Source organism: Myotis lucifugus, unplaced genomic scaffold (genome assembly GCF_000147115.1).
Source record: "Myotis lucifugus unplaced genomic scaffold, Myoluc2.0 scaffold_260, whole genome shotgun sequence".
Classification (NCBI taxonomy): domain Eukaryota; kingdom Metazoa; phylum Chordata; class Mammalia; order Chiroptera; family Vespertilionidae; genus Myotis; species Myotis lucifugus.
Genome location: NW_005871308.1, coordinates 181,813 through 204,596, shown reverse-complemented (window position 1 = coordinate 204,596; position 22,784 = coordinate 181,813). Strand labels below are relative to the sequence as shown.

Here is a 22,784-nt window from a genome sequence, read left to right as displayed (position 1 = left end):
GTCCGGGTCCGGGCGCCCCCAGGGTGGCCCCTTGGCAGGAGCACGGGCTGCAGGGGGCAGTGCCCAGCCTCGGACAGTGGGTGCCCCGGCGGTGAGCCAGGAGTGACCGTGTGGTGGACAGGGCCCCGCAGGGGAGTGGGGGCTGCCCGGGTCAGCGGGGCCAGGTCTAAGGGTGGGGGGTCCGTGAGCTGTGGGTGGGGCGGGGCAGACGCAGGAATTCGAGTCCCAGGGCGAGTACAGTCATCCGCCCCCAAACACACCCAAAGGTAGGAATCATGTGCCGTCAGGTGGACCTGGGCAGTGCCAGGAAGACAGTCCAGTCCTGGGAGACGATGAGTAAACAGGCTGCCATGCTGTCCTGTGATCAGGGCAGTAGGAGGAGAGGGACAAAGTTCACTGTAGAGCACCCGTCACATCACCAAAGTGACCAGAGCGGAGGGAGGACCCGGTGTCCTGAGTCCACAGCAGCCTCCCGGCAGCCTGTAGGCGGGGGTGTGGCTGTCAGAACCAGGTGGGAAGGCGCAGCCTCAGCTCCGTGGGGCCGTCTGTGTCCTGTCACCACGCCCAGAGCCTGGGACGCGCTTCACATGCAGTGTGTCCAGGCCTGTGCAATGGCCCGATGGGCAGCTTGGACCCTCATTGTTCTCCCAGGCAAAGCCCGGCTTTCCCCTCTGCAGCCAGATCTGGAGCCATTTACCCTTAAAGTTCTCAGAAATACCTTTTCCATTACTAAACTCTCCTTAATGTACAATCATGTCCCCCGTCCCCTCTGCCTCCTGTCTGTGGCCAGTGATGGGCAGGGGCCTGGGCTCAGAAAGACACCAGACTGGACCTGCAGCTTGGCTCGAGGTGGGGAGGTGGGGAGAGCTGAGGGGCTGAGAGCAGGGAGAGGACCTTGCCAAGGCCACCAGCCTCCCTCCACCCACAGCCTCTCCCAGTCCTCCCAAGAGCCCAGTTACCAGCCGTGACATTCATCCCAGATGAGGACAGTGAGGCTGGGAGAGGCATTGTCACAGCCAAGATAGCAGGGCCTCTCTGCGGCCCAGCCAGGGCAGACCCAGGTTGCTTGGCCCTACTTCTGATCCTTAAGGACATGTCTGCTGTCGGGGCACCAGGCTCTCAGGGTGGAGGGAGCTTTCAGAGTGGCCCAGGCAGAGGAACCAGGGGATGGAGCAGCAGCAGGAACTGTGAGGTCCTCAGCCATTTGCTTCCTGCAGGAGGGCAGGAAGAGGGCACAGCCAAGGAGGGCTGATGGTGGGCTGAGGGAGGCAATGAGCAGGAGGAGACAGAGAGCCCAGTGCCAGGCACAGGACTGGGGTCACTGGTTCTGGATGCTGCCTTCCTGGTTAGAGGGCATGGTGGGGACGAGGGACAGAGAGTGTGGAACCGAGGCTGGACCTCTGTACTGGGGACAAGCTGACCCAGGCTCCGGACCAAGAAGAGCTGTGGATGGAGTCACGGGGAAAATGCCCCCAAGGGAGCCATCTCCTAGAGTGAGTCACCGCCCAGCCCATGTCCTGCTTCAGCCAGCGTCCCCTGGGTCAAGGCGTGCACAGCCCTAATGGGAGCTGCTGCTGTGGATCAAGCAGGGCCCTGAGCTCAGGAAGACCTGGCCCCCTCTGACTCTGCCGTGTGACCTTAGGCAAGTCCCTCCCCTCTCTGAGCCGCAGGCCCGCTCATTATAAAAGGGGCCCCTAGTGATCAGAGCATCCTCAGAGTCCTGGTGTGATTGGTTGATACTTGGAAGGAGCAAGAGAGTCAGGCCCTCTTTGAGGTGAACCTGGGCAGACATCACTGACTCTGGGCCCTCCCACTACTGCTCAGCCCGGGGGTCAATTTTAAGGGGAGCCCCCCGATGTGGCTTATACCGCAGGGAAAACCCCTTTAAAGAGAATTTTAAATAGGCAGCCAAAGGCGTTTCCACAAATTTTTAGGATAAAACTAGCGTTTGAACATCCATAGCTCTAGATCTCCTTGTTTCATCCATGCAGCGCCATGCGAAGCTGTGTTACCAGCCTCATTTCATGGGCTCAGAGAGGTTGAATGGCCAGCCCAGGCCACACAGCATGTCCATGTCATCATCTAGGCTGAGGATTCCAAACCCCAGCTTCTTCCTCCACCACCTCTGTGTGTTTCATAAGATCTAAGGCCTGTGGGATCAACAGGCTGGTCCTTGTTCAGTGGAAGCCCAGCTGTGGGCGGGCCCAGCCAGCTGTCAGAGGGACTTCTTTATTCTGACATACTGATTGCACTAGTAGAACTCTCAGTGAGCGTGGTTTTAACTGGTAATTACCTAGACTGATGTGGGGATTAGACACCTAGCAGGACTCTTTTCTTGTTTGGAGGCCCAGGCCCCAGGCCCCTGAGCCACATGGAGTCTAATAGCAGAGTCGCTGTGCTGTCAGCTCCCACGCCCCGGCTCCCACACCTGCTGCCTCCTGCTCCACCTCTCCTATCGGCCTCATCTGGCTCCTGGGAAGCCAGGCCTGGTGCCGGTCAGGTCCCTGACCATCAGTGGCAGTTTGTGGGACCCAGTGGCCATGAACTTGTCACAGGCCTCCAGCACATGGTCCAGGCCTTCTGTCTGAGCAGATACGTCTGGAGCCCATGTCATGATGGACAGTGCCTGTGTTAGGAGGCCAGGGCTGTGGTCAGAGCTGGTGGCCCTACCTGGCCTGTCTTGTCAATCTCATCCATGTAGAATCTTGGCTTCCCATGGCCGGGAAACTGTAATGGGGACAAATCGATATCTACGTGGGGAAGACAGCCTGCCTCTGGTGTCACCTGGGCTCAGCGAGGGGAGAGAAGGCAACACCAGCGTCTTGTCCTGTCGGGGCTGCCATGGATTCCTCCACCTCCTGGGTCAGGCTCCTTCTCTTCTCTGGGCCTCTGGTCTCCCGTCCAGTCTACAGTGATGGTGTCAGAAAAACGAGGGGCCTCCCAGCTCTGGCCCTGAGGCTCTGTCGGTGGTACCTTCTCACAACACGACCCCATTCCCTCTGCGCACGGGTGTGACTGGCTGCACCTCGGGCATCTCAGGTCGACCCAGCCCCTCCTGAGGAGCAAAGAGGCAGGAAGGACCAATTCTGTTCCTCCTGAATCCTCCACCTCATGTGAGCAGGTGACAGGTGCTCCTCTTCCAGATTGAGAAGCAGGCAGGAACAGCACTGCAGGCAGAAGTCCAGCCAGAAACGAATGGAGCCATCTTCACTTTTGTCCTGACCCTTCCCTGCACCAGACTGATTTTTTCTTGGGTCTCAGGTGACAGAGGTGTTGACAAACAGGCTGTTGTATTGGGGAGAGGCGGGCTTGCTGGGAGTGGGGGATCTGGCCCAGGTCCTGCTCAGCCCTGTGACCTTGAAGGGCTGACTCTTTACCTCCATGAGCCCCAGGCCACTTTCTTTGGTTCTTCACTGGGGAATTCTTTCATTTTTTTCCACTAATTCACTCAACAAATGGTCATGTGGCACCTGCTCTGTGCCACACAGTTGTAGTTACTGAGATATGACAGTGAACAAAGCAAAGTCCCTGCCCTGGTGGGCCTGGCCTTGTAGTGGGAAAGACAAGTGACAAACACAGGAGCCACGGAGGTGGCTGTCAAGTCTAGACAGTGACCCCCCATCTGGACACAGGAGGGATGGACAGCGGGGAGGAGACAGGACGGGGCTCAGGGTTCTGACCTGGTACCCAGACAGAGTTTGCATCTGGACTCTGCCGCCTCCTCTCAGTGTGATCTGGACTGTCCAGTCCACCTCTCAGAGCCTCAGTTTCCTCTTCTGTAAAATGGAGATGCTCACGGTACCCACGGTAAGGGGCTGCTCAGGGACCATGTGAGATGACACCCAGGGGTGACCTCAGCCCAGACCTCCACATCTGTCCCTCCACTGCCATCTCATAGCTCCTGTCACATGTGTGTTAAGGAGAAGAATGAGGCTCAGAGATGTTCCTTGATTTTCCCAAGGCCACACAGCAGGTGGGCTCCCTGCCTGTACAGCCTCTGCTCTTCTCCTACGTAGAAGCTGCCTCTCCACCCGCCCGAGGCCTGGCCTATCATTAGGTCCAGTAAGGGCCTCTGAACCGGACTGGACTGTGTACGTTGTAAACTGAGAATCCTGTTTTTAAAGTGTCTATTGTTTGGGGGTTTACAGAAATAACACATGCTCATTATGCAAAATTCAGACCACACAGGCACTTATGACACGAGTGCCCCGGGAGTCCTACCAGCCAATCCCCTCAGGCAGCCACCTTCTCATTCCTGTCACCACACGTTCATTTGGCCTGTTCTTTGAAGTTCATGTGAATGGAATCATACAGTGCATAGTCTTGTGTGTTATACCCTCTGCATATTTCACTCAACATAATATTGTTGAGATTCACCCACGATGTTGTATCTGTAGTTATTTTTTATACGTAAATGAATTGTATTGCGTTGCATGACCACACCACCTGGATCCATTCTTACTGATGGACACGTGGCTTGTTTCTGGTTTGGGTTATGAATAAAGCTGCTCTGAGCATCCTTGGACTCACCCCTCCGTGGCCGTATCAAACCGGGTGCTCATCCTGACTCTGCCACTTGGGAGCCGTGAGACTTTACACAGGTTCCTTTTAGATTAGAGTCTCTGACCCTCACTTCCTCACTCCTAAGACACCTTTAAGGTGCACGAGGCCTACCTTCCGGGTTGTGTAGGACTAAGCGAAACGTGGAGTGAGGCCAGCTGGATGCCCGCCTCACGGTCGGAACTTCATAGATGGGAGCTGGTTGATACATTAGTCCTACTTCAGTGCCTTTGCTCATGTTAGACCCTCTGCATAGACTACACTCACCTCCATGTCTGTTTTTAAAGCGGGTAGACAGGGGTTTCCATAAACCTGACTCTTCCCAGCCCCACTCCTCCCAAAGAGCCAGGCTCCTTCCATGGTTAGAGCCCCCATGCTTCCTGGTTGTTAGTCACTTTCTGCCTGTAGATCAGGGGTGTGTCTACCCTCTTTATCCTCCTCCCCAGGAGACCCTGAACCACCTGGGAGCAGGGACCAAATCTGACTCTTCATGTTCCCTCCTGCCCCCTCTGCCATCTCTGTGGGCAAAGGTGAAGGAGAGGAATTCAGCGGGAGGCGGGGCCGGGACCCGGGGAAGGAGCCTGGCCTGGCGGTGGGGAGAGCAAGGCCAGCCCGCTCTGTCTTTTCAGAAACTGACAGTGGGTGCAGCATTTCCCTGGGTCCTCCCCTGGGATCCCAGGTCCCTGCAGTGTCCTGCTTGGAGGGGGGTGGCTGCAGCAGGCATCTCAGGGCACCTGTTGACAGAAGAACCTTGAAGACAGGTGCCCCGTCCCAGTGTTTCCGCCCAGAGGAACCCAAGGCCACTCACTTTATAGCAGCTCGAGTCTGAGAGTCCATGTGAAGGACCCTTACCTGACCTGTGACCCCTGGCAAGTCTCTGACCTTCTGGGCCTCAGTTTCCCCATCTCTGCAGGGTTGCCCTGAAGGCTTTTGCAGCTCTGACCAAAGAATGCGCCCACCCCCTGCCTCCCGATGGGGGCTCCTCCAGGGGCGAGCACAGAGTGGAGGCACAGGCGGCCACCTCCTCAGGGAACACATTCCCCGCGGGAGGAGTGTCCCCGAGATGTGACCACATCTTTCTGGGAAACGCCCACAGTTCAGTGCTTTCCGGGTCTGAACTGGAGGACTCGCATCCCCCTGGCTCACATCCCCTTGGATCTATTTTTGGCCTTGGCAGGCTTGATGTGGTGGCGTGTGCGGTGCGCCCTGTAATTTGGGGTCTGAAGCCGGCTGAGGTCCGGACGGGTAATTATGTGAGCAGAGCCATTTATGGAAAGAGCTCTGAAAAAGTCAGTAATGAGAACTGAGTAAAAATACCGCAGCCATGCAGCCTGGGGCTCCTCTCGGCAGCGCCGAGATTTCTGGTGGGAGGAAGCCCTCAGGATGCAGAATCGATAGGTGATCAAGTCCTCGGCTCCCCCGTGGGCCTGCACCGGCCGAGGGAACCCGGGTCTGTTTTAGGTCTGAAGTGGGCCCGTCGGCCTCAGTTACCGACAGGACCAGCCAGACAGGCCCAGCCCGTCCGCCTCCGGGACCCTGAGCTGCCCTCTGCCTCGGGGCCGGCAAGTCCCACAGGAAAGTGAAACACATGCGTGGCCTCCGATGGAGACACCGTGACAGGCAGCCTCTCCCAGACCAGCAGCAGTGCCCTCGCCCACAGCTGGGGTGCTGGGCCCTGAGCCACTGTCCTGGGGACCAGGAGCCTTTGGGGGGAAGGGCCCCTGGAAGACGGGAGCTTAACAAGTGGCCTTCGTGGTGGATGGGATGATGCTCACCAACTGAGCCACACGGCCTGGGCCTCTTCCACCTCTTTACATGACTGGTCCCTTTCCTCCTCCAAACTTGACTCTTTCCCCCCTCGTTTACCAGGTTTGGGATGATGAACTGATTCCTGGCAGAGGTTCTCAGCCTCCCAGATGTTTGGCACTGTCCAGAGACAATTCGCTTGTTAGAACTCGGCAGGAGAAGGCACCTGTGGGCAGACACGGGATGCTGCTAACCTTCCGCCGCACGCAGGGCAGTCCCACAGCAGGGATCGGCCCAAAGGTGGGCAGTGCCAAGGGTGAGAAGTCGGGTCCAACGCAAAATGCTTACTGATGAGGGCGGTGAACCGATGGCTAGTCACACTGCTGCGGGTGTTATTCTCTTCGATACTCAAATTGTCCTGTTTGGCCATTACGAAGCCCCGTCAGGTTGGCTTCTGAGTGCGTGTACCTCTCCTAGGAGTTTCTGAGAGCTTCTTGCTTTCTGGTGAGATGTCCCAGGCTCTGCTCATGCATTTCCTGCCCTGGGTGGGAAATCGGCGACTCTGCCAAAGCCCCGTCCATGTGGTGCAGTGGGTCCCTGCGACTGCTCTCTGGGCGTGAGGGCTCCCACTGCCCCTGCGTGGCCATCGTTTCTAGGCGTTTTCAGTAGGCAAAGCTAGGGAATATGTGTTTTCTATGAGGAAAAAAATCATGACCTCAAACTAATATTTCCAATTCAAATTTAGGATTTTAGGTTTTACTTATATCTTTTTTAAAAATATTTTTTTATTGATTTCAGAGAGGAAGGGAGAGGGAGAGAGAGATAGAAACATTCATGATGAAAATCAAGAATAATTGATTGATCGGCTGCCTCCTGCACGCCCCCTACTGGGGATTGAGCGAGCCTGCACCCCAGGCATGTGCTCTTGATCGGAATCCGAACCCGGGACTCTTCAGTCCGCAGGCGGACGCTCTATCCACTGAGCCAAACCTGCTAGGATGGTTTACTTACATCTTAAATTTTGTATTTCTATTTTATTTTTACATTACATTACAATACATTAACATATTGTTTACTTTGTTCTACAATTTGATGTACTTGGAAGGAGACATCACTTCTGTGGCATTCTTCTCCAAAATCCATCATTTCAACCGTATCTAATAAGAAAGCATCAGATAGACTCACAGGGAGGGACATGCAACAAAGGGTCATGTCATGGAAGACAAGGAAAGACAGCAATTGTTACAGAGGACAAAACAACTAAATGCGCTGTGGGATCCTGAATTGGCTCCTGGAACAGAAAAGGCACATTAGTGGGAAAACTGGTAAAATGCAAGAAAAGTCAATATTTAGTTCATGGTATTGTACCAATATCAATTTCCTGGTTTTGGGAAGTATACTATGGTTTGCTTGTGTAAGGTGTTATCACCAGGGGAAGCTGGGCAAAGAACATATAGGAAGTCTGTGTACTGTTCTTCCAACAACTTTTCTCTAAATCTAACTAATCTAAAACTATTACAACATAAAGTGAGTCCCACCCCCCCACCCCCGTCCTGTCCCCAATGCCACCCATATCCTTCACGGCGCTCATCACATACAGTGACTATGTTTGTTTACTTTCGTGTTTGCTACCTGACTTCCCGCCCACTACACACTCGCTGGCGGCCGGCTGGTCCAGCTTGTCTGCAGTTTCCCCAGGCCTAGCGGCTCGCATTCAGTAAGCACTGCTTTCAAACATGTCAAATGAATGAATGAATGAATGAATGAATGAATATTCCTGGATGTGACCAGGAAAGAGCGAGTGCTCTTAGAAAGCCTCCAGTGCATGAGAAGGCGGCATAGTCAGAAGTCTGTCACGTGCCCAGAGGGGAAATTAGGTGCCCCCCAGATTTTGCAGATGGGGGAAATAATTTACTGCCCAGAAACCTAGCTCCAAACGCAGTGGTTCCCGTCCCCCACCAGTGCCACCACGGAGAGAGGACTCCTGGCAGGACATACTCAGGTGGCCAGGATCCAGAACAGAGGCCAGGCAGGGAGCACCCCCTGCCCAGCCCATCTGAACCTGCCAGGGGACCTGAAATGAACTTTGCAACCCCACAATCAGCAGCAAAATTGTATACTGGGAAAGCCCGAGAAATCACGTACAGACCTTGGCTTTTCCCGTAAATTCCCTCTGAGGATCATCAAGCAATAGCAGCAGGGTGGGGAGCAGCCACGGGCCAAGTCCAACAAGGGTGGGGGCGGCCCCCTGCAGTGGAAGGAGCCCACACAGGTGAGAACGTCTGGGTTCCCTCTCCGTGTGTGGAAACGTGGGAGCAGAGTGTGTGGCGATCTCTGCCCTTTGAGCTTGATGTTGAGGGTCTTCAGCACTTTCATGAAGAAAGGGTCCGTTTCTGCTTTGTGCCTGAGCCAGAATTGGGGCGATGGCCCCAGGGCATTGCTGAGGGGCCACCTCCCCGGGCCTGGGCGTCTTTGGGAGACTCCAGACCCTGGTGATGGGGAAGGTGGAGGCTGCGCATGAAGAGATACCGGAAAGGGAATACTCTTGAACAATGTGTTAGAAGTACTTGCTGGACCATCACCGATAAAGAACTGAAGTAACTTTACTATACTTTAAAGCCGGCTATAGTAGCAAACCTGGCTTTTGACAGTTTCATCTGACGTGGTGTCCAGTGGGCCTTTTTCAGATGTGGATACTGAGGCCCCGAGGATCAGACGCCTTGATGAAGGCCAGCCCGGAGAAGAGGAGGCACCTGGAAGCCATCCAAATGCCTCTCAGCTGAATGGATACACTGATGGTCTATAATCTTCCTTTCATACTTTTATTCAGAAACGGAAATCGAATGGCTCCATTTTCTCCCCCGGGGCTCTTGAAGCCCCTGATGGTGCTGGCAGGATGTTGTCCCTTTGATGCACCAATTAAGTTCAGAAATGGCAGGCCAGCACCCGTCCCTGCCTCCTGGGGAAGAGGGGGCTCCTACCTCACCATCCCTGCCCGTTACAAAGCCCTTCACAGCCCTGCATGGAAAGGCTCCCAGTGTCCCCACCTCACAGATGAGGAGGCTGAGCCCACACAGGGAACGTGCTGGGAGGCTGGGACCAGAAGCTCCGGCTACAGGCCAGGCATCTACACTTCGCAGGGCAGGGCAGCCTGCCCAGGAACCACCACAGGGGAAACTCCAGGTCCCATCAAATACTGTTCTTCACTCAGCTTTTGAGGAGAAATATCTTCCCCAACCCAGAGGAGCAACCTCTGAAAAACTCTACATCCACAGAGTTCCAGCAAAGAGAGGGGGCACGCCCTTTGGCCAGTTACAGTAATGTCTGGTTTAATGCGAGAGCCCAGAAAGTTTTATGTTTCTGATAAAACGCATTCTTTTCCTAAAAGTTTCCCGTCTTCCCAGGCCTTGCCGGGAGCAGCCAGGGGGGCGGTTTCCTGAGCTGGAACTCCTGCTGGTTTATCAAAACGCAGGAAGGAAGTTTGGAACGAGAGTCTGTTAAAGTGAACAAGGTGCTCTTGACCCAGCAAGGGGAGGAGGCCGCACGGCGTGGTGCCCACGTGGAGCTGGCAGGTGTGCGGCTGGTTCCCTCAGTCCCCGATCCAACATGGAAATCAGCCTCAGGCCTGCAGACAGAGGCCCGGTGACCCACCCATCAGTCCCACTGTGCCTGGGGACAGATGCACATGGCGATGCTTTGAGAGGGTCCGTCCGCTGAAGGGTGTGAAGGAACGACACGCCTTCGCTCTCCGTGCCACACCCTGTGACAGCCAACAGCCTGGGCCTGTTCCGTCCCGCGGACCCGGGATTCTTACACGGCCCCGTGATGGCCTCGGTCTGTGTGGTCCCTGAATCCGCGGGAATTGTCACCAAAGTTGTGCGAGTGCGTGTGTCTGCCGAGGACCCTGCCCCCCACGCTCTCGGCCTGTGCGGAGGACCCGGTGCCGCCGGTGTCTCTGAAACAGCCTGGCTCCCCGTGGGCATTTGCTGCGTGTCCAGCTTCCTGTCTGGTGATGGACATTCTATTTCCTCTCCTCCCCGGTCTGGGAATGAAACACTCATCTCCTGCCCAAACATGTGTGTCTGCTGGCCCCACCCAGCACAGCTGTTTGCCCGGCCCTCCCTGGACCAGGTTCCCACCACGAGGACAGGACGTGCTCCCCACATCCGCCTCTGCCACCAGCCTGGTGACTTGTGGTCACTGAGCCCAGTAGCCAGAGAGAGACTCTTTAGAAAGACTCTCAGACGTGTCATTAAAATCTCAGTGTTGGGTTTGGGGGAAGGTGCTGGGCGGCTCCCGCCCCTGCTTTCCGGAAACACAGATTTTTAGTGTTTGAAAGTGACAGAAGGCTAAAGTGAGACGGCCCTAAATATACTGTCCTGGGCATTTCCGGCAGCTGGGCATGTGGGATTAATTCTGCACAAGCGGCCTCTTGCCCAAAGTATTGGACCAGGCCCCTCAACGGAGCCACCTCAGGTCCCCCTCCAGCCCATGCTTCACCCCACCTCCACGCACAGCTCCCACACCACACCCTGCTCCCTGTTGCCTGGAGCCCTGGCCACCCACTGGCCAGAGGCACAGCCATGCTCCTAGGCCGGAACTCCAACTCACCCCAGTCAGGCCACCGCCAGACTCACAGCCCGTACCCCACCCCTCTGATCTGTGGGTGGCCCTGGCCCACTCAGTCTGTGCATTCGATGTCCCCTCTGCCTAGAAAGCCCTCCCTGCCACCTCCCCACCTGCCAAGACTCCGTCATCCCATCCTTTGAGGCCAGTTCAGATGTCACCTCCTCCAGGAAGCCCACCCAGATCCCACCACACCACGGGACCTCTGACTCCCGCACTGACGGGGCCTCCCCAGGAGCTGTCACTCCCACCTTGCTTCTTGTTCCTTTCCATCTCTCCCTCTGGCCTCCCTCCTCCTTCACCTGCTCCGAGAGGACCCTGCCACCCTTACGCCCTTCGCTGTGTTTTATGGCTGTCGTCTCCCTGTCTGTGCTGTCATCTCTCAGCTCCAGGCCTTTGCTCACACCGGTCCCTTCCTCTGCCGCATTCTTGTCCCGTGACCTCGTGGTAAATTCACCATCACCCTCAAGGCCCAGCTCCAGTGTCAGCTGTGAGCGCTCACCGTCCCACGTCCATCCGCACACCTGGTGGGCTCTGAAGTGCACCCAGTCATGGCCCTGCGCCACTCGGCCTCTTCTCCTTGGGTCTGACGTCCGTCTCTCAGAGGGGGGACCTGTCCTCTCTGCTAATCTGTGGGCCCAGAGACAGAGGGGGCGGGGCCGGACCTGCTGGGTCGGAGGCTTGGGGGCAGAAATGGGAGCTGCCCTTGTTGGCCCCACTGTGCGTCAGGTGCTGTGCTGGGCACCTCACTACCGGGCTCCGGGCCTCTCAGCACTGGGGGCAGAGCCTGTGGGCAGGCCCGTTCCCCGGGGAGGAAATGCCTCTCCCAGGCTGTCCGGCCCCTGGTTCCCACGGGCCCTGCCACCCTGGAGCCCGAGCCCAGAGCCAGGAGGGAACAGCCCGCTTTGTCTTGCAGTGGAGCTCGACCGCTCCCTGGGCCACCAGGAGCCCCCCTGGAAGGAGTTCCGCTTTGACCTGACCCAGATCCCGGCGGGGGAGGCGGTCACAGCTGCCGAGTTCCGGATTTACAAGCTGCCCAGCACCCACCTGCTCAACAGGACCCTCCACGTCAGCATGTTCGAGGTGGTCAGAGAGCGGGCCAACAGGTGCCTGCCCACACCCCGCCTCCCGGTCAAACTCTGTGGGTGTGTCGGCCCAGCCCTGGGGGGACGGACGGGGGCTTCCTGGGAGCACACCCTCCAAGAGGAAGATGCTTGGCCCGAGGCCCTGGCACCCTGGCTTCTATCCCCCCGCTACTGTCCTGGCTGTGGGACCTTGGACGGGTCACCGAGCTCCCAAGCCTCAGTTTCCCCATCTGTCCACGGGGGCGGCAGCACCTTTCTACGGCAGATGCGGTGAGATGAGGCAGTGAGGCGCCCAGCTCAGGGCCAGGAGGGCCGACGCCCCAGGAGTGGTCCCCAGGTGGGCACAGGAAACATGAAGGCAGCTGTGCCGGCTTCGGTTAATTGTTCTTTCGTATCCACAGGGAGTCTGACTTGTTCTTTTTGGATCTTCAGACGCTCCGAGCTGAGGACGAGGGCTGGCTGGTGCTGGACGTGACAGCAGCCAGTGACCACGGGTTGTTGAACCGTAGCAGGGACCTGGGACTCCGCCTCTACGTGGAAACAGAGGACGGTAAGGCCGGGGGCAGGCAGCGAACCTCCTCCCGGGCTCTGGTCAGGGGTCCGGGTTGCACCCCAGCTCTGCAGCTTTCTGACTGGGACCTTGGCAGGTTACTTACCCTCCAAGCCTTCGTTCTCTCGCCTGTGGAAGGAGGATTCAGGCCTTCATCCATCCACCAGGTGTTTAGGGGCGGAGCCTCCTGTATCCCAGGCAGTGGGCACAGAAAGCCGAAGGTGGGCCCGGATCCTGTGTGACTACATCAGGGGGCCGCAGGGCTGGAGCAGGGGTCAGGGGGAGGTCGGAGGGAGAGGCGCTGAGGGAGGCAGCGGCATGCGGAGTCAGGGTGAGCCAGCGGAAGGGGTGGAGTTTTTAGGGAGCTTCTTGAATTGCACAGCAGTGGAGGGCGGCAGGGTCTGAGTTAGCTTTTCATAGAAGAGCCCTCACGGAGGTGTGGCGTCACTCCCGTCCCTAGTGTGGGCAGCCCTCGGTGACTGGCTTCCCCCGGACAGTGTGCAGGGGGAGGGGAGGGGACTGGACGGTGGGAAAGCTGACCAGCACCACCTCAGCCCGGCGACCAAGGTTCCCATGGACACGCACTGGGCTCTGTGTACCCTGGATGGGGGTGGGAGGCTCTTCTCCTCGGGGGTCTTCTCCCCAAACCCACGGCCCCGTGTCGCCATGAGAAAAACATCAGACAGACCCATCTGAAGGGCAGCCTGCAGAATGCCCGACCGGCAAGGCCATCAACAACGGGGCCGCCTGAGAACTGCACAGCCCAGAGGGCCCGAGGCGTCATGACTCCGTGCCCTTGGGGTCCTGGGTGGGTTCCTGGAGAGGAAAGGGACCCGGGGAAACGAATGAAATCGGGATAAATCATGCTGTTAAGAAGGTATCAATACCGGCTCAGTTGTGACAAATGCACCATCGTAATTGAGATTTAACATTTCCCGGGGGACACTGCGTTGGGTATAGGGGAATTCTCTGTACAAGTACCTCTGCAAGTTTTTCTACATCTCAACTGTTGTAAGTAAAAGCTTTATTTGTTGTGTGCATAAGTACACACCCTGACCGCAGCGAGATGTGTAAGCTGTGGGGGCAAGAGTGAAGCGAAGCCAGAGAGGCCCCGGCAGCCAGTGTCCGGGTGAGGGCTGGGGGGCTGGTAGCAGCAGAAATGGAGACAAGTGGGGAGAGGGATCGGGAATAAAGTGGACGGAGCCATTGGATTTGTTTTTAAATTACAGTTTACAGTCCATATGGTTTTCTATTAATTTCAGGCGGACAGCATAGTGGTTAGACAATCATATACTTTACAGTTTTCCCCAGGTATTTCCAGTACCCACCTGACACCATACATGGTCATTACAATAGTATTGACTATATTCCCTATGCTGTACTTTACATCCCGGGACTGTTTTGTAATTACCAATTTGAATTTTCTTTATTACTGATTTTAGAGAGAGGGAGAGATAGAAACATCAGTGTGTTGTTTCATTATTTATGCATTAATTGGTTGCCTCTTGTATGTGCCCTGACTGATGGGAGGGAAACCTTGGCCTGTGGGGACAATGCTCTAACCAGTGGAGCCACCCAGTCAGGGCCTGGAACTACCAATCTGCACTTCCTAATCCCTCCCCTTTTCACCCCCCCCATTCCCCTCCCTTCTGGCAACCATCAGTCTGTTCTCTGTGTGCCAGCGGATTTTAAAAATATATACTTTTTTCCTTCCCTGAGTTGGGGAAAGTAGAAGAGGGGCAGGTTTGAAGTGGGGAATGGCTCACTGGTAGCCCTGGCTGAGGTCCATAAAAATGTCATTCCAGGACAGGTGCGCTGGGGACACAGGTTTGGGAACCAGTGAAACAGAAAAGTGGGTTTAGAGCCTTGAAACTGGGCAGGCACCTGCGAAAGGAGCTCAGCGATGGAGCCTGAAAGGGATTTGCCACTGAGTCTTCCCCTGAGGGGCGCCCCCTGGGGACCTTCATGAGCCCCGGAGCCAGTCCCAGGCCCTGTGGCTGTCCACCTTTCAGAGAGGGAGGCTGGGCGGAGTGGAGGCACCAGCAGGCTGGCGGGTCCCCAGCCCGGAGCCTCCTGTGTCTTCGCATGCACGGAAGGGTCGTGGGTTTGATTCCTGGTCAGGGCACATACCCAGGTTGCAGGTTAGATCCCTGACTCGGGCGCGTACGGGAGGCAAGTGATCGATGTTTCTCTCTCTCCCTCCATCCCTCTCTCTAAAATCCATAAAAACACATCCTCAGGTGAGGACTAAAATAATAATAATAGAGAAGTCGCAAACCGAGCGAGCGCCGGGCGGCCGCGGGCACCACTGCCTCCACCACCCCCCCTCCCCGGGCCGGGAGCTGCATGCTGCATGGGGGAGTGCGGGCCACTCTTGGGAAGATGCCCCGGCCGGAGCTGCCCCTGCCAGAGGGCTGGGAGGAGGCACGGGACTTCGACAGCAAGGTCTACTACATAGACCACACGAGCCGCACCACCAGCTGGATGGACCCGCGGGACAGGTACACCAAACCGCTCACCTTCGCCGCCTGCATTAGCGATGAGCTGCCTCTAGGATGGGAAGAGGCGTATGACCCACGGGTTGGAGATTACTTCATAGACCACAACACCAAAACCACTCAGACTGAGGACCCCCGGGTACAGTGGCGGCGGGAGCAGGAGCACATGCTGAAGGATCACCTGGTGGTGGCCCGGGAGGCCCTGAGTGCACAGAAGATCTACCAGGTGAAGCGGCAGCGCCTGGAGCTTGCACAGCAGGAGTATCAGCAGCTGCATGCCGTCTGGGAGCGCAAGCTGGGCTCCCAGGTCAGCTTGGTCTCTGGTTCGTCGTCCAGCTCTAAGTATGACCCTGAGATCCTGAAAGCTGAAGTTGCCACTGCAAAATCCCGGGTCAACAAGCTGAAGAGGGAGATGGTTCACCTCCAGCAGGAGCTGCAGTTCAAAGAGCACGGCTTCCAGACCCTGCAGAAAATCGACAAGAAAATGTCTGACACTCAGGGCAGCTACAAACTGGATGGAGCTCAGGCTGTCTTGAGAGAAACGAAAGCCATCAAAAAGGCCATCACCTGTGGAGAAAAGGAAAAGCAAGATCTCATTAAGAGCCTTGCGATGCACCCTGGCCGGTTTGGCTCAGTGGATAGAGCATTGGCCTGGGGATTCAAGGGTCCCAGATTCGATTCCGGTCAAGGGCATGTACCTTGATTGTGGGGAGTGTGCAGGAGGCGGCTGATCGATGTTTCTCTCTCATTGATGTTTCTAACTCTCTATCCCTCTCCCTTCCTCTCTGTAAAAAATCAATAAAATATATTTAAAAAAAAAAAAGAGCCTTGCGATGCTGAAGGACGGCTTCCGGACCGACAGAAGGTCCCACTCTGACCTGTGGTCCAGCAGCAGCTCTCTAGAGAGTTCCGGTTTCTCGCTGGCAAAGCAGTACCTGGACATGAACTCCCAGACGGACATCTCGGGGAGTTTCGGTACCAGCAGCCACAATCAGTTGGCAGAGAAGGTCCGATTGCGCCTTCGGTACGAAGAGGCTAAGAGGAGGATCGCCAACCTGAAGATCCAGCTGGCCAAGCTGGACAGTGGGCCTGGCCTGGAGTGCTGGACTCGGAGAGGGACCGGCTGATCCTCATCGGTGAGAAGGAGGAGCTGCTGAAGGAGATGCGCTTCATCAGCCCTTCATCAGCAGGGCGAGGTGGAGCCGCTGGAGATGGCCCGCAAGCGGCTGGAGAAGGACCTGCAGGCAGCCCGGGACACCCAGAGCAAGGCGCTGACCGAGAGGTTGAAGTTAAACAGTAAGAGGAACCAGCTGGTGAGAGAACTGGAGGAAGCCACCCAGCAGGTGGCAGCTCTGCATTCCCAGCTGAAAAGCCTCTGGAGCAGCATGCAGTCCCTGTCCTCTGGCAGCAGCCCGGGCTCCCTGGCTGCCTCCAGCCTGGACTCCTCCACCTCCGCCAGCTTCACTGACCTCTACTATGACCCCGTCGAGCAGCTGGACTCGGAATTGCAGAGTAAGGTGGAGTTCCTGCTCCTGCTCCTGGAGGGGGCCACGGGCTTCCGGACCTCGGGCTACATCACCACCATCCACCAGGACGAGGTGGCCAAGACCCAGAGGGATGAGGGGGGCGGCCGCCTGCAGGCCCTGAGCTCCCTGACAGGCACCCTGAAGTCCATGACTTCTCTGTCTCCACACTCCTCCCTCTCCTCCCCATCCCCACCCTGCTCCCCTCTCATCGATGACCCCCTCCTGGCTGGAGACGCCTTCCTGAGCCCCCTAGAGTTTGAAGATCCGGAGCTGAGTGCCACTCTGTGAACTGAGCCTTGGCAGTGGCAGCGGGAGAGGTACCAGCTGGAGGAACCTGGAATGGAGGGCAAGCAGTTGGGCCAAGCTGTGAATACGGCCCAGGGGTGTAGCCTCAAAGTGGCGTGCGTCTCGGCTGCTGAGTCGGATGAATCCGTGGCCGGGGACAGTGGCGTGTATGAGGCTTCCGTGCAGAGAAGCGACCACACCTTCCCGGACAGAGCCCAGGTCGCTGCGAGGGATTCTGAGGCCTCTCTTTCCCGCGTGCCTTCCAGACTCGGTGCGTCAGAAGGCCCTGTGTTTGACAGTGAGGAGCCAGACGTGGTGAGAGCAACCCGGGTTCGGGTTGCCCTGCAGTATGACGAGAAGAATAAGCAGTTTGCAAGACTAATCGTCCAGCTGAGTAACCTCTCTGCCCTGTTGCTGCAGCAGGACCAGAAAGTGAGCATCCGTGTGGCCGTCCTTCCCTGCTCCGGAAGCACCACCTGCCAGTTCCGGACGGGCCTCGGACGCCTCGGATGCCCTCGTGTTCAATGAGGTGTTCCCGGTGTCCATGTCCTACCCAGCCCTTCACCAGAAGACCTTAAGAGCCGACGTCTGTACCACTGACCAGAGCCATCCGGAGGATTGCCTGGGAGGCGCCCAGATCAGCCTGGCTGAGGTGTGCCGGCCTGGGGAGAGGTCCACTCGCTGGTACAACCTCCTGAACTACAAATACTTGAAGCAACAGAGCAGGGAACCCAAGCCAGGGCGAGCCAGGGGGAGCCCGGGCCCCCACCCCCGGGCCTGAGAGCATGGACGCCGTGTCCGCTCTGCTGGGACAGACAGCGGTGGAGCTGGAGAAGAGGCCGGAGGGAAGGAGCAGGATCTGGGAGACAGCTGGAGGTTCGGGGAGGAGACCAGTGACAACGAGACCGCAGCGGAGGAGGGAGAGGAGGAGGTTTTGCTGAGAAATCCTCACCAGATACGGAAGCGTGCCCGGCGGTAAAGGTGGACAAAGACCAACACAGAGACCCCTGCCCCGTGGCCCACTGCGGCCCAAGGCCCGGCGGGTGGGCACGCCGTCCCCAGCGCCATTTCTTCCAGGAAGCACCATCATCCGCTCCGAGACCTTCTCCCCTGGACCCCAGCGCCAATCCGTGTGCCGGCTGAATCGGAGTGACAGCCACAGCTCCACGCTGCCCAAGAAGCCACCTTTTGCTCGAAACTCTCTGGAGTGGCGCAGCGTCCACATGAAGCGGCCTTCACCTTTCAAATCCCTGCACCGCGAGCACCTGATGCGCACCTCGCTGGACCTGGAGTTAGACCTGCAGGCCACCCGGACCTGGCACAGCCAGCCGACGCAGGAGATCTCGGTGCCGAGGGAGCTCAAGGAGCAGCTCGAACAAGCCCGGAGCCACGGGGAGAAGAAGCTGCCCCCCGGGGTTGCGGGAGGACGAGCGCTTCCGCCCGCTGCTGAGGATGCTGGAGAGGCAGATGGACCGCGGGGCACAAAGGTGAGCTGCAGACAGACGGGATGATGAGGGCGGCCGCCAACGGTGTGCACAGGCTCAGAGGCCAGAGCTGCCAGGAGCCCCCAGAAGTGCAGTCTTTCAGGGAGAAGATGGCCTTTTTCACGCGGCCGCGGATGAGCATCCCCACCCTCTCCGCAGACGACGTCTGAGCTCCAGAAAAGTATTTCCTCTGGTCTGGGGACCCCATGAGCAGAGACTGGCCGCGTTATTTATGTGGTGTTATATGAAGGTTCTGCGTCCCACGTCCTCTAGTGCTCCTCTGGTTTGAAGATGAAGATTTTTTTTAGTTTGGGTTCTATTATTTTTAAAAAAAAAAGAAGAAAATACCAAAAAAAAAAAAAACCCAGCATTAAAATGACAAGATTGTATAGTTTGTATATTTAGGAATGTATTTTTGAGAAAGAAATTTAAATAAAATAATAACAGTAATAATAATGCAATTTATAAACCGGCTAGGGCAGTGGTCGGCAAACTGCGGCTCGCGAGCCATATGCGGCTCTTTGGCCCCTTGAGTGTGGCTCTTCCACAAAATACCGACTTCTGCACATGGGCCACGGAGTTTCAATCGCATTGTACCTGCGCGCCCGCACGTGGTATTTTGCAGAAGAGTCACACTCAAGGGGCCAAAGAGCCGCAGTTTGCCGACCACTGGGCTAGGGGCATTAAAAACCAATCAATAAATAAATGTCAGGTCATGGTGGGAAGACATGCTGCCTAAATGAAAGCTTTTCTCCTTTGGCCCTTCTGACTTTTCTGCTGCGGCCTTTCATTTTGTGGCTGGATTTTGTTTCCTGTAGCCTCACCTCCTCTTCCCCACACGCCTCCTCCGCGTGGCTCAGTGTGTCTCCAGAAGAAAAGGAGGACCACGCGGTGGGACGTGACCTGGTCGTGGGAGGCCTGCAGGGGAGAGGCTGTTGGTGCCGCCAGGGTTTCCTCCATACATAGTCCCCCTGTGTGTTGCCAAGGGCTGTGGCTCACGCCGGGAGGAGTTCTAGAAACCTGACCGATGGACAGACGGGTTTTCTCACCGTGACTCAGTGCTCCTGTGTCCTGAACAGACTCTCTGTCCTCCCTCTCTGTCGTGGAGCCTGACCTGGCCTCTTGTTAATATTCTCTTGTCATCCAAGAGGGGCTTGAGGTATTTCATCCTGAAGCCTTAGTCTCAAAGACTTAGAAAAATGTGAGTTAGTATGTGTGTGTTTGGGGTGGGGTGGGCCCGAGGGGGGTGTTAAAACCCGACTTGGAGCTTGCACTTTCTAAGCATGGATCTAGGAGGCGCACAACCAACATGAGCCCCTGGGTAAGAGCAGGAAGTTCCAGCTGGTCAAGGATGGCCTTTCAGGGAGGCCTTGCAGGGGCCTCATCCCCAGGAAGGGACAGGTCCTGGGATGGAGCGGTGGGAGGCAGTGCTCACCGAGGGCATAGCCTGGGGGTGTCGGGGGCAGAGGCCAGGGGCATGACCATATGGGCGTGGGTGGGATGGAGTAGACACCTTTGGGGGCTCCTGGGCAGATGTGCCCTGGGAGCTGGAACATCCCAGCGGAGTGTGGGACAGGCAGAGGCTCCCAGGGGCCGACAAGTTACAGGGCTGTTACGCAGTAGAAAGGAGGGAAAGGACTGAGCTTCCCCATCCTCACGCGATGAAGGCGCCCAAGGGACAAAGCAGACCAGGTCCACAGCCAGGATGCCCTCCAGGGTTTCGACCAGGCATCCGAGTGACCTTCAACGTGGCACCAGGGTCACACCCATGAGTTCAGGCTGAGATGGAGCAGGGGCTGCAGGGGCACCCAGGGCAGAAGGAAGCCTGGGGAGAGGCTTGGCCCGGCACAGCTGGGGAGGCGCATGAATTAGGACAGGATCAGGCAGGGGAGCTGCCAAGGCATCTGGGCTCTGATGGGGCGACTCGGAAATGGATGAGGCTAGAGGTCCCATGGGCCCACCCGGCTCAGAGGAGCAGCGTCTTCCATCCTGCGTGGCCCACAGCTCCAGGCACGGCCTCGAGTACCCCATCTACTGCAAAGGGGACGGCATGCCTGCCAGCGCCTCACAGGTCAGGTCTAGAGGCGGTACCTGGGCCCCAGAGGCTCCCAAACTCCCATCTCCGCCTTTCTGGAAAGGGGCCTGTCAGCGCCGGCAGCCGAGGGGCCCCCAAGAAGACAGCCAGGAGAAGGCAGGGAGCCCTGCTCAAGATGATGGGAGGGGAGCTCTGGGCTCTGGAAGGAGGGCCAGGGGTTCCATGCCCAGGCCTCCCAGGTTAGGCTGTCCGAAAGACGGGTCAGTCCCCTAGTCCGGCCCCCTGCCCCCAGACCTGCCTCTGCAGGGTGTGCTGGGGGTGGGTGGGACTGTCCTGGCTGGTCGCAGCTTGCTTGGGGCCTTGAGCAGGTGCTGCTCACTGGGCCTTGGTTTCTGCTTCTGTGAAATGGAACCGAGGATCAGCGGCTTCAGGATCTCAGTCAGGCTCCCCACAGGCTGCCTCGGTGACGTGCTGCCTCAGTGGTGCTGCTGGTTGATCTGCTGTGTCCTTCTCTCTGCACCCAGGACACCCCAATAAGATCCCGAACAGACAGTTGCATAAAGAAAAACACACAGTGAGGATAGCCCCCGGGCATGTCCTTCAGGCCCCAGTGGGCAGGGCTGTCCAGGGAACAGGGACAGGGCAGCGGCACACACAGGCTGGGGGCTGCTGGGCCCAAGGCGTCCCCCTGCGTCAGCCAGGCCGTGGAGCTCCACTCAGTGCCACCTGATGACAGGCGCCCATCTGCTCGTGGCTCCGTGGCCGCCTTGTCCTGGCCTCACTGGCCTGTCCCCTCTGCTCGCAGAGCTTCCATGGGTCTTGTGGCCTGTGTCCTCGTGGTTCCCCTGCGTCCTCCTGACGGCGACTCGCCATGACCCAAACTCTCCCAAATGGCTTCTGTCTGGGCTCCTTCCAGCAACAGCGCCTGCAGCTTCAACCTCCTGTCCTAGCAGGTTCAGTCCGCGTGGAGCCTCTGATGGGCCCAGAGCATTGTTTTGTGGCAGGTGATGTCATAGGTCAAAGGTTGGTCTGAGGGTTCATTAGGTGTCAATTCACCGAGGCCCATGGACCCAGGTCTAAAGCACAGCTGTTTAAGAGCTGACCTTTGAGCAGGCGTGTGGGTGGGGCAGGCAATGTCCTTGGCCTGTGGTGTCTAATGGGGGTCATGTTAGACCTGCTCATGGCACACGTATATATGCCTACGTATGTGTGCGTCTGCACACTGTACATGATGATGCATGCCTGTGTGTTTATGTGCAGACATGGGTGTGCATGTGTGTGCGTGTCCGTGTTGCAACACTGAGGGGAATGCACTCGGAAGTAGAATGGTGGTCACTATGAGAAACAAAAATGAGTTTGTAATCACGCTCCTGCTAACATTCCACAAAAGAAAATGAAGAGGTTCTATCTCATCCTCTTCTTTCTAATGAAAGCCAGGAAGCAGCCTAAACGTCTAGCGATACGCTAATCTCTCAGTGAATTGTGGTGGATGAGGGACATTTTTTCTCTAAGGTCTCCCTACAGTTGTTATGTTGCTGCGACAGTGAAAGCATCGCGAGGTCACGTGGGAATAGGAAGAGGCCAGGAGGAGGTGCCTTGGGGGAGTGGACATTGCAGGCAAACGAGCGTTTCCACAGCGGCCTCAGTCTTTAAGGCTGTGGGTAAATTCATGTTTACAGACCTCGCTATTCCGAGGGCGGAGCCCCAGTCATGCCCTGCCCACAGCCCTCCTTTCTTTTGTAGCCACTAACCGGGCCTGTGGATAGGAACTTGGGCTCTGGAATGAGACCGACCTGGGTGAACCCGGGCCCTGGGGCTGTGGTCCAGTGTGTCCGCCCACTGCGCCTGTGTCTGTCTGTGGCGTAGGGAACAGTGAGGCCTGCTCTCGGGCAGGTGAGCACCGCCATGCCCTGGAGCTGCGCCAATCAGCTGGGTGTCATCGGTCCCACAGGAACATCCCAGGAGGATGCGGGAAGGGAGACTCAGGCCTGGGAGTCCTCAGACCGAGGTGGGGGCCGCCGTGTGGCTCTGTGACATCACCAGTGCTGGCCCTGGGTTCGAGTGGCCCTCCTCCCACGGTCTCCTTCAGACCCGCTGCCCGGGGCTGGGGCTGGACTTGACTCCGGTCTTCAGATGAGGGAAGCAGGCACGGTGGCCACGTCAGGCCCTGGCAGAGCTGCTGCTGTGCCCACGTGCAGAGCCTCTGCCCTCACTGACCGCCTCTCTCCTCTCTGTCTCAGGGCACAGCGTGGATCCTGGCCTGGCTGGTCTGCTGGGGCGACGGGCACCGCGCTCCAAACAGCCCTTCATGGTCACGTTTTTCAGGGCGAACCCCAGCCCCAGCCCCATCCGGCCCCTCGGGCAGTGAGGCCCCTGAGGAGCGGCTGCT

General features: G+C 57.4%; 1 protein-coding gene and 1 pseudogene across 1 annotated transcript in view; both read left to right on the top strand.

Moving 5' to 3' along the window:
• The first annotated feature begins 6,549 nt into the window (after positions 1 to 6,549).
• The window catches only part of LOC102426008 (bone morphogenetic protein 8B), a 20,526-nt gene continuing 4,291 nt past the window's right edge, over positions 6,550 to 22,784 (top strand). Inside the window, 6 exon segments of the mRNA XM_006109788.3 lie at positions 6,550 to 6,622; positions 9,711 to 9,878; positions 11,849 to 12,038; positions 12,419 to 12,567; positions 22,636 to 22,746; positions 22,749 to 22,775. Coding sequence (XP_006109850.2) covers positions 6,550 to 6,622; positions 9,711 to 9,878; positions 11,849 to 12,038; positions 12,419 to 12,567; positions 22,636 to 22,746; positions 22,749 to 22,775 — 718 coding nt within the window.
• LOC102440218 lies at positions 14,922 to 18,683 on the top strand (annotated as a pseudogene).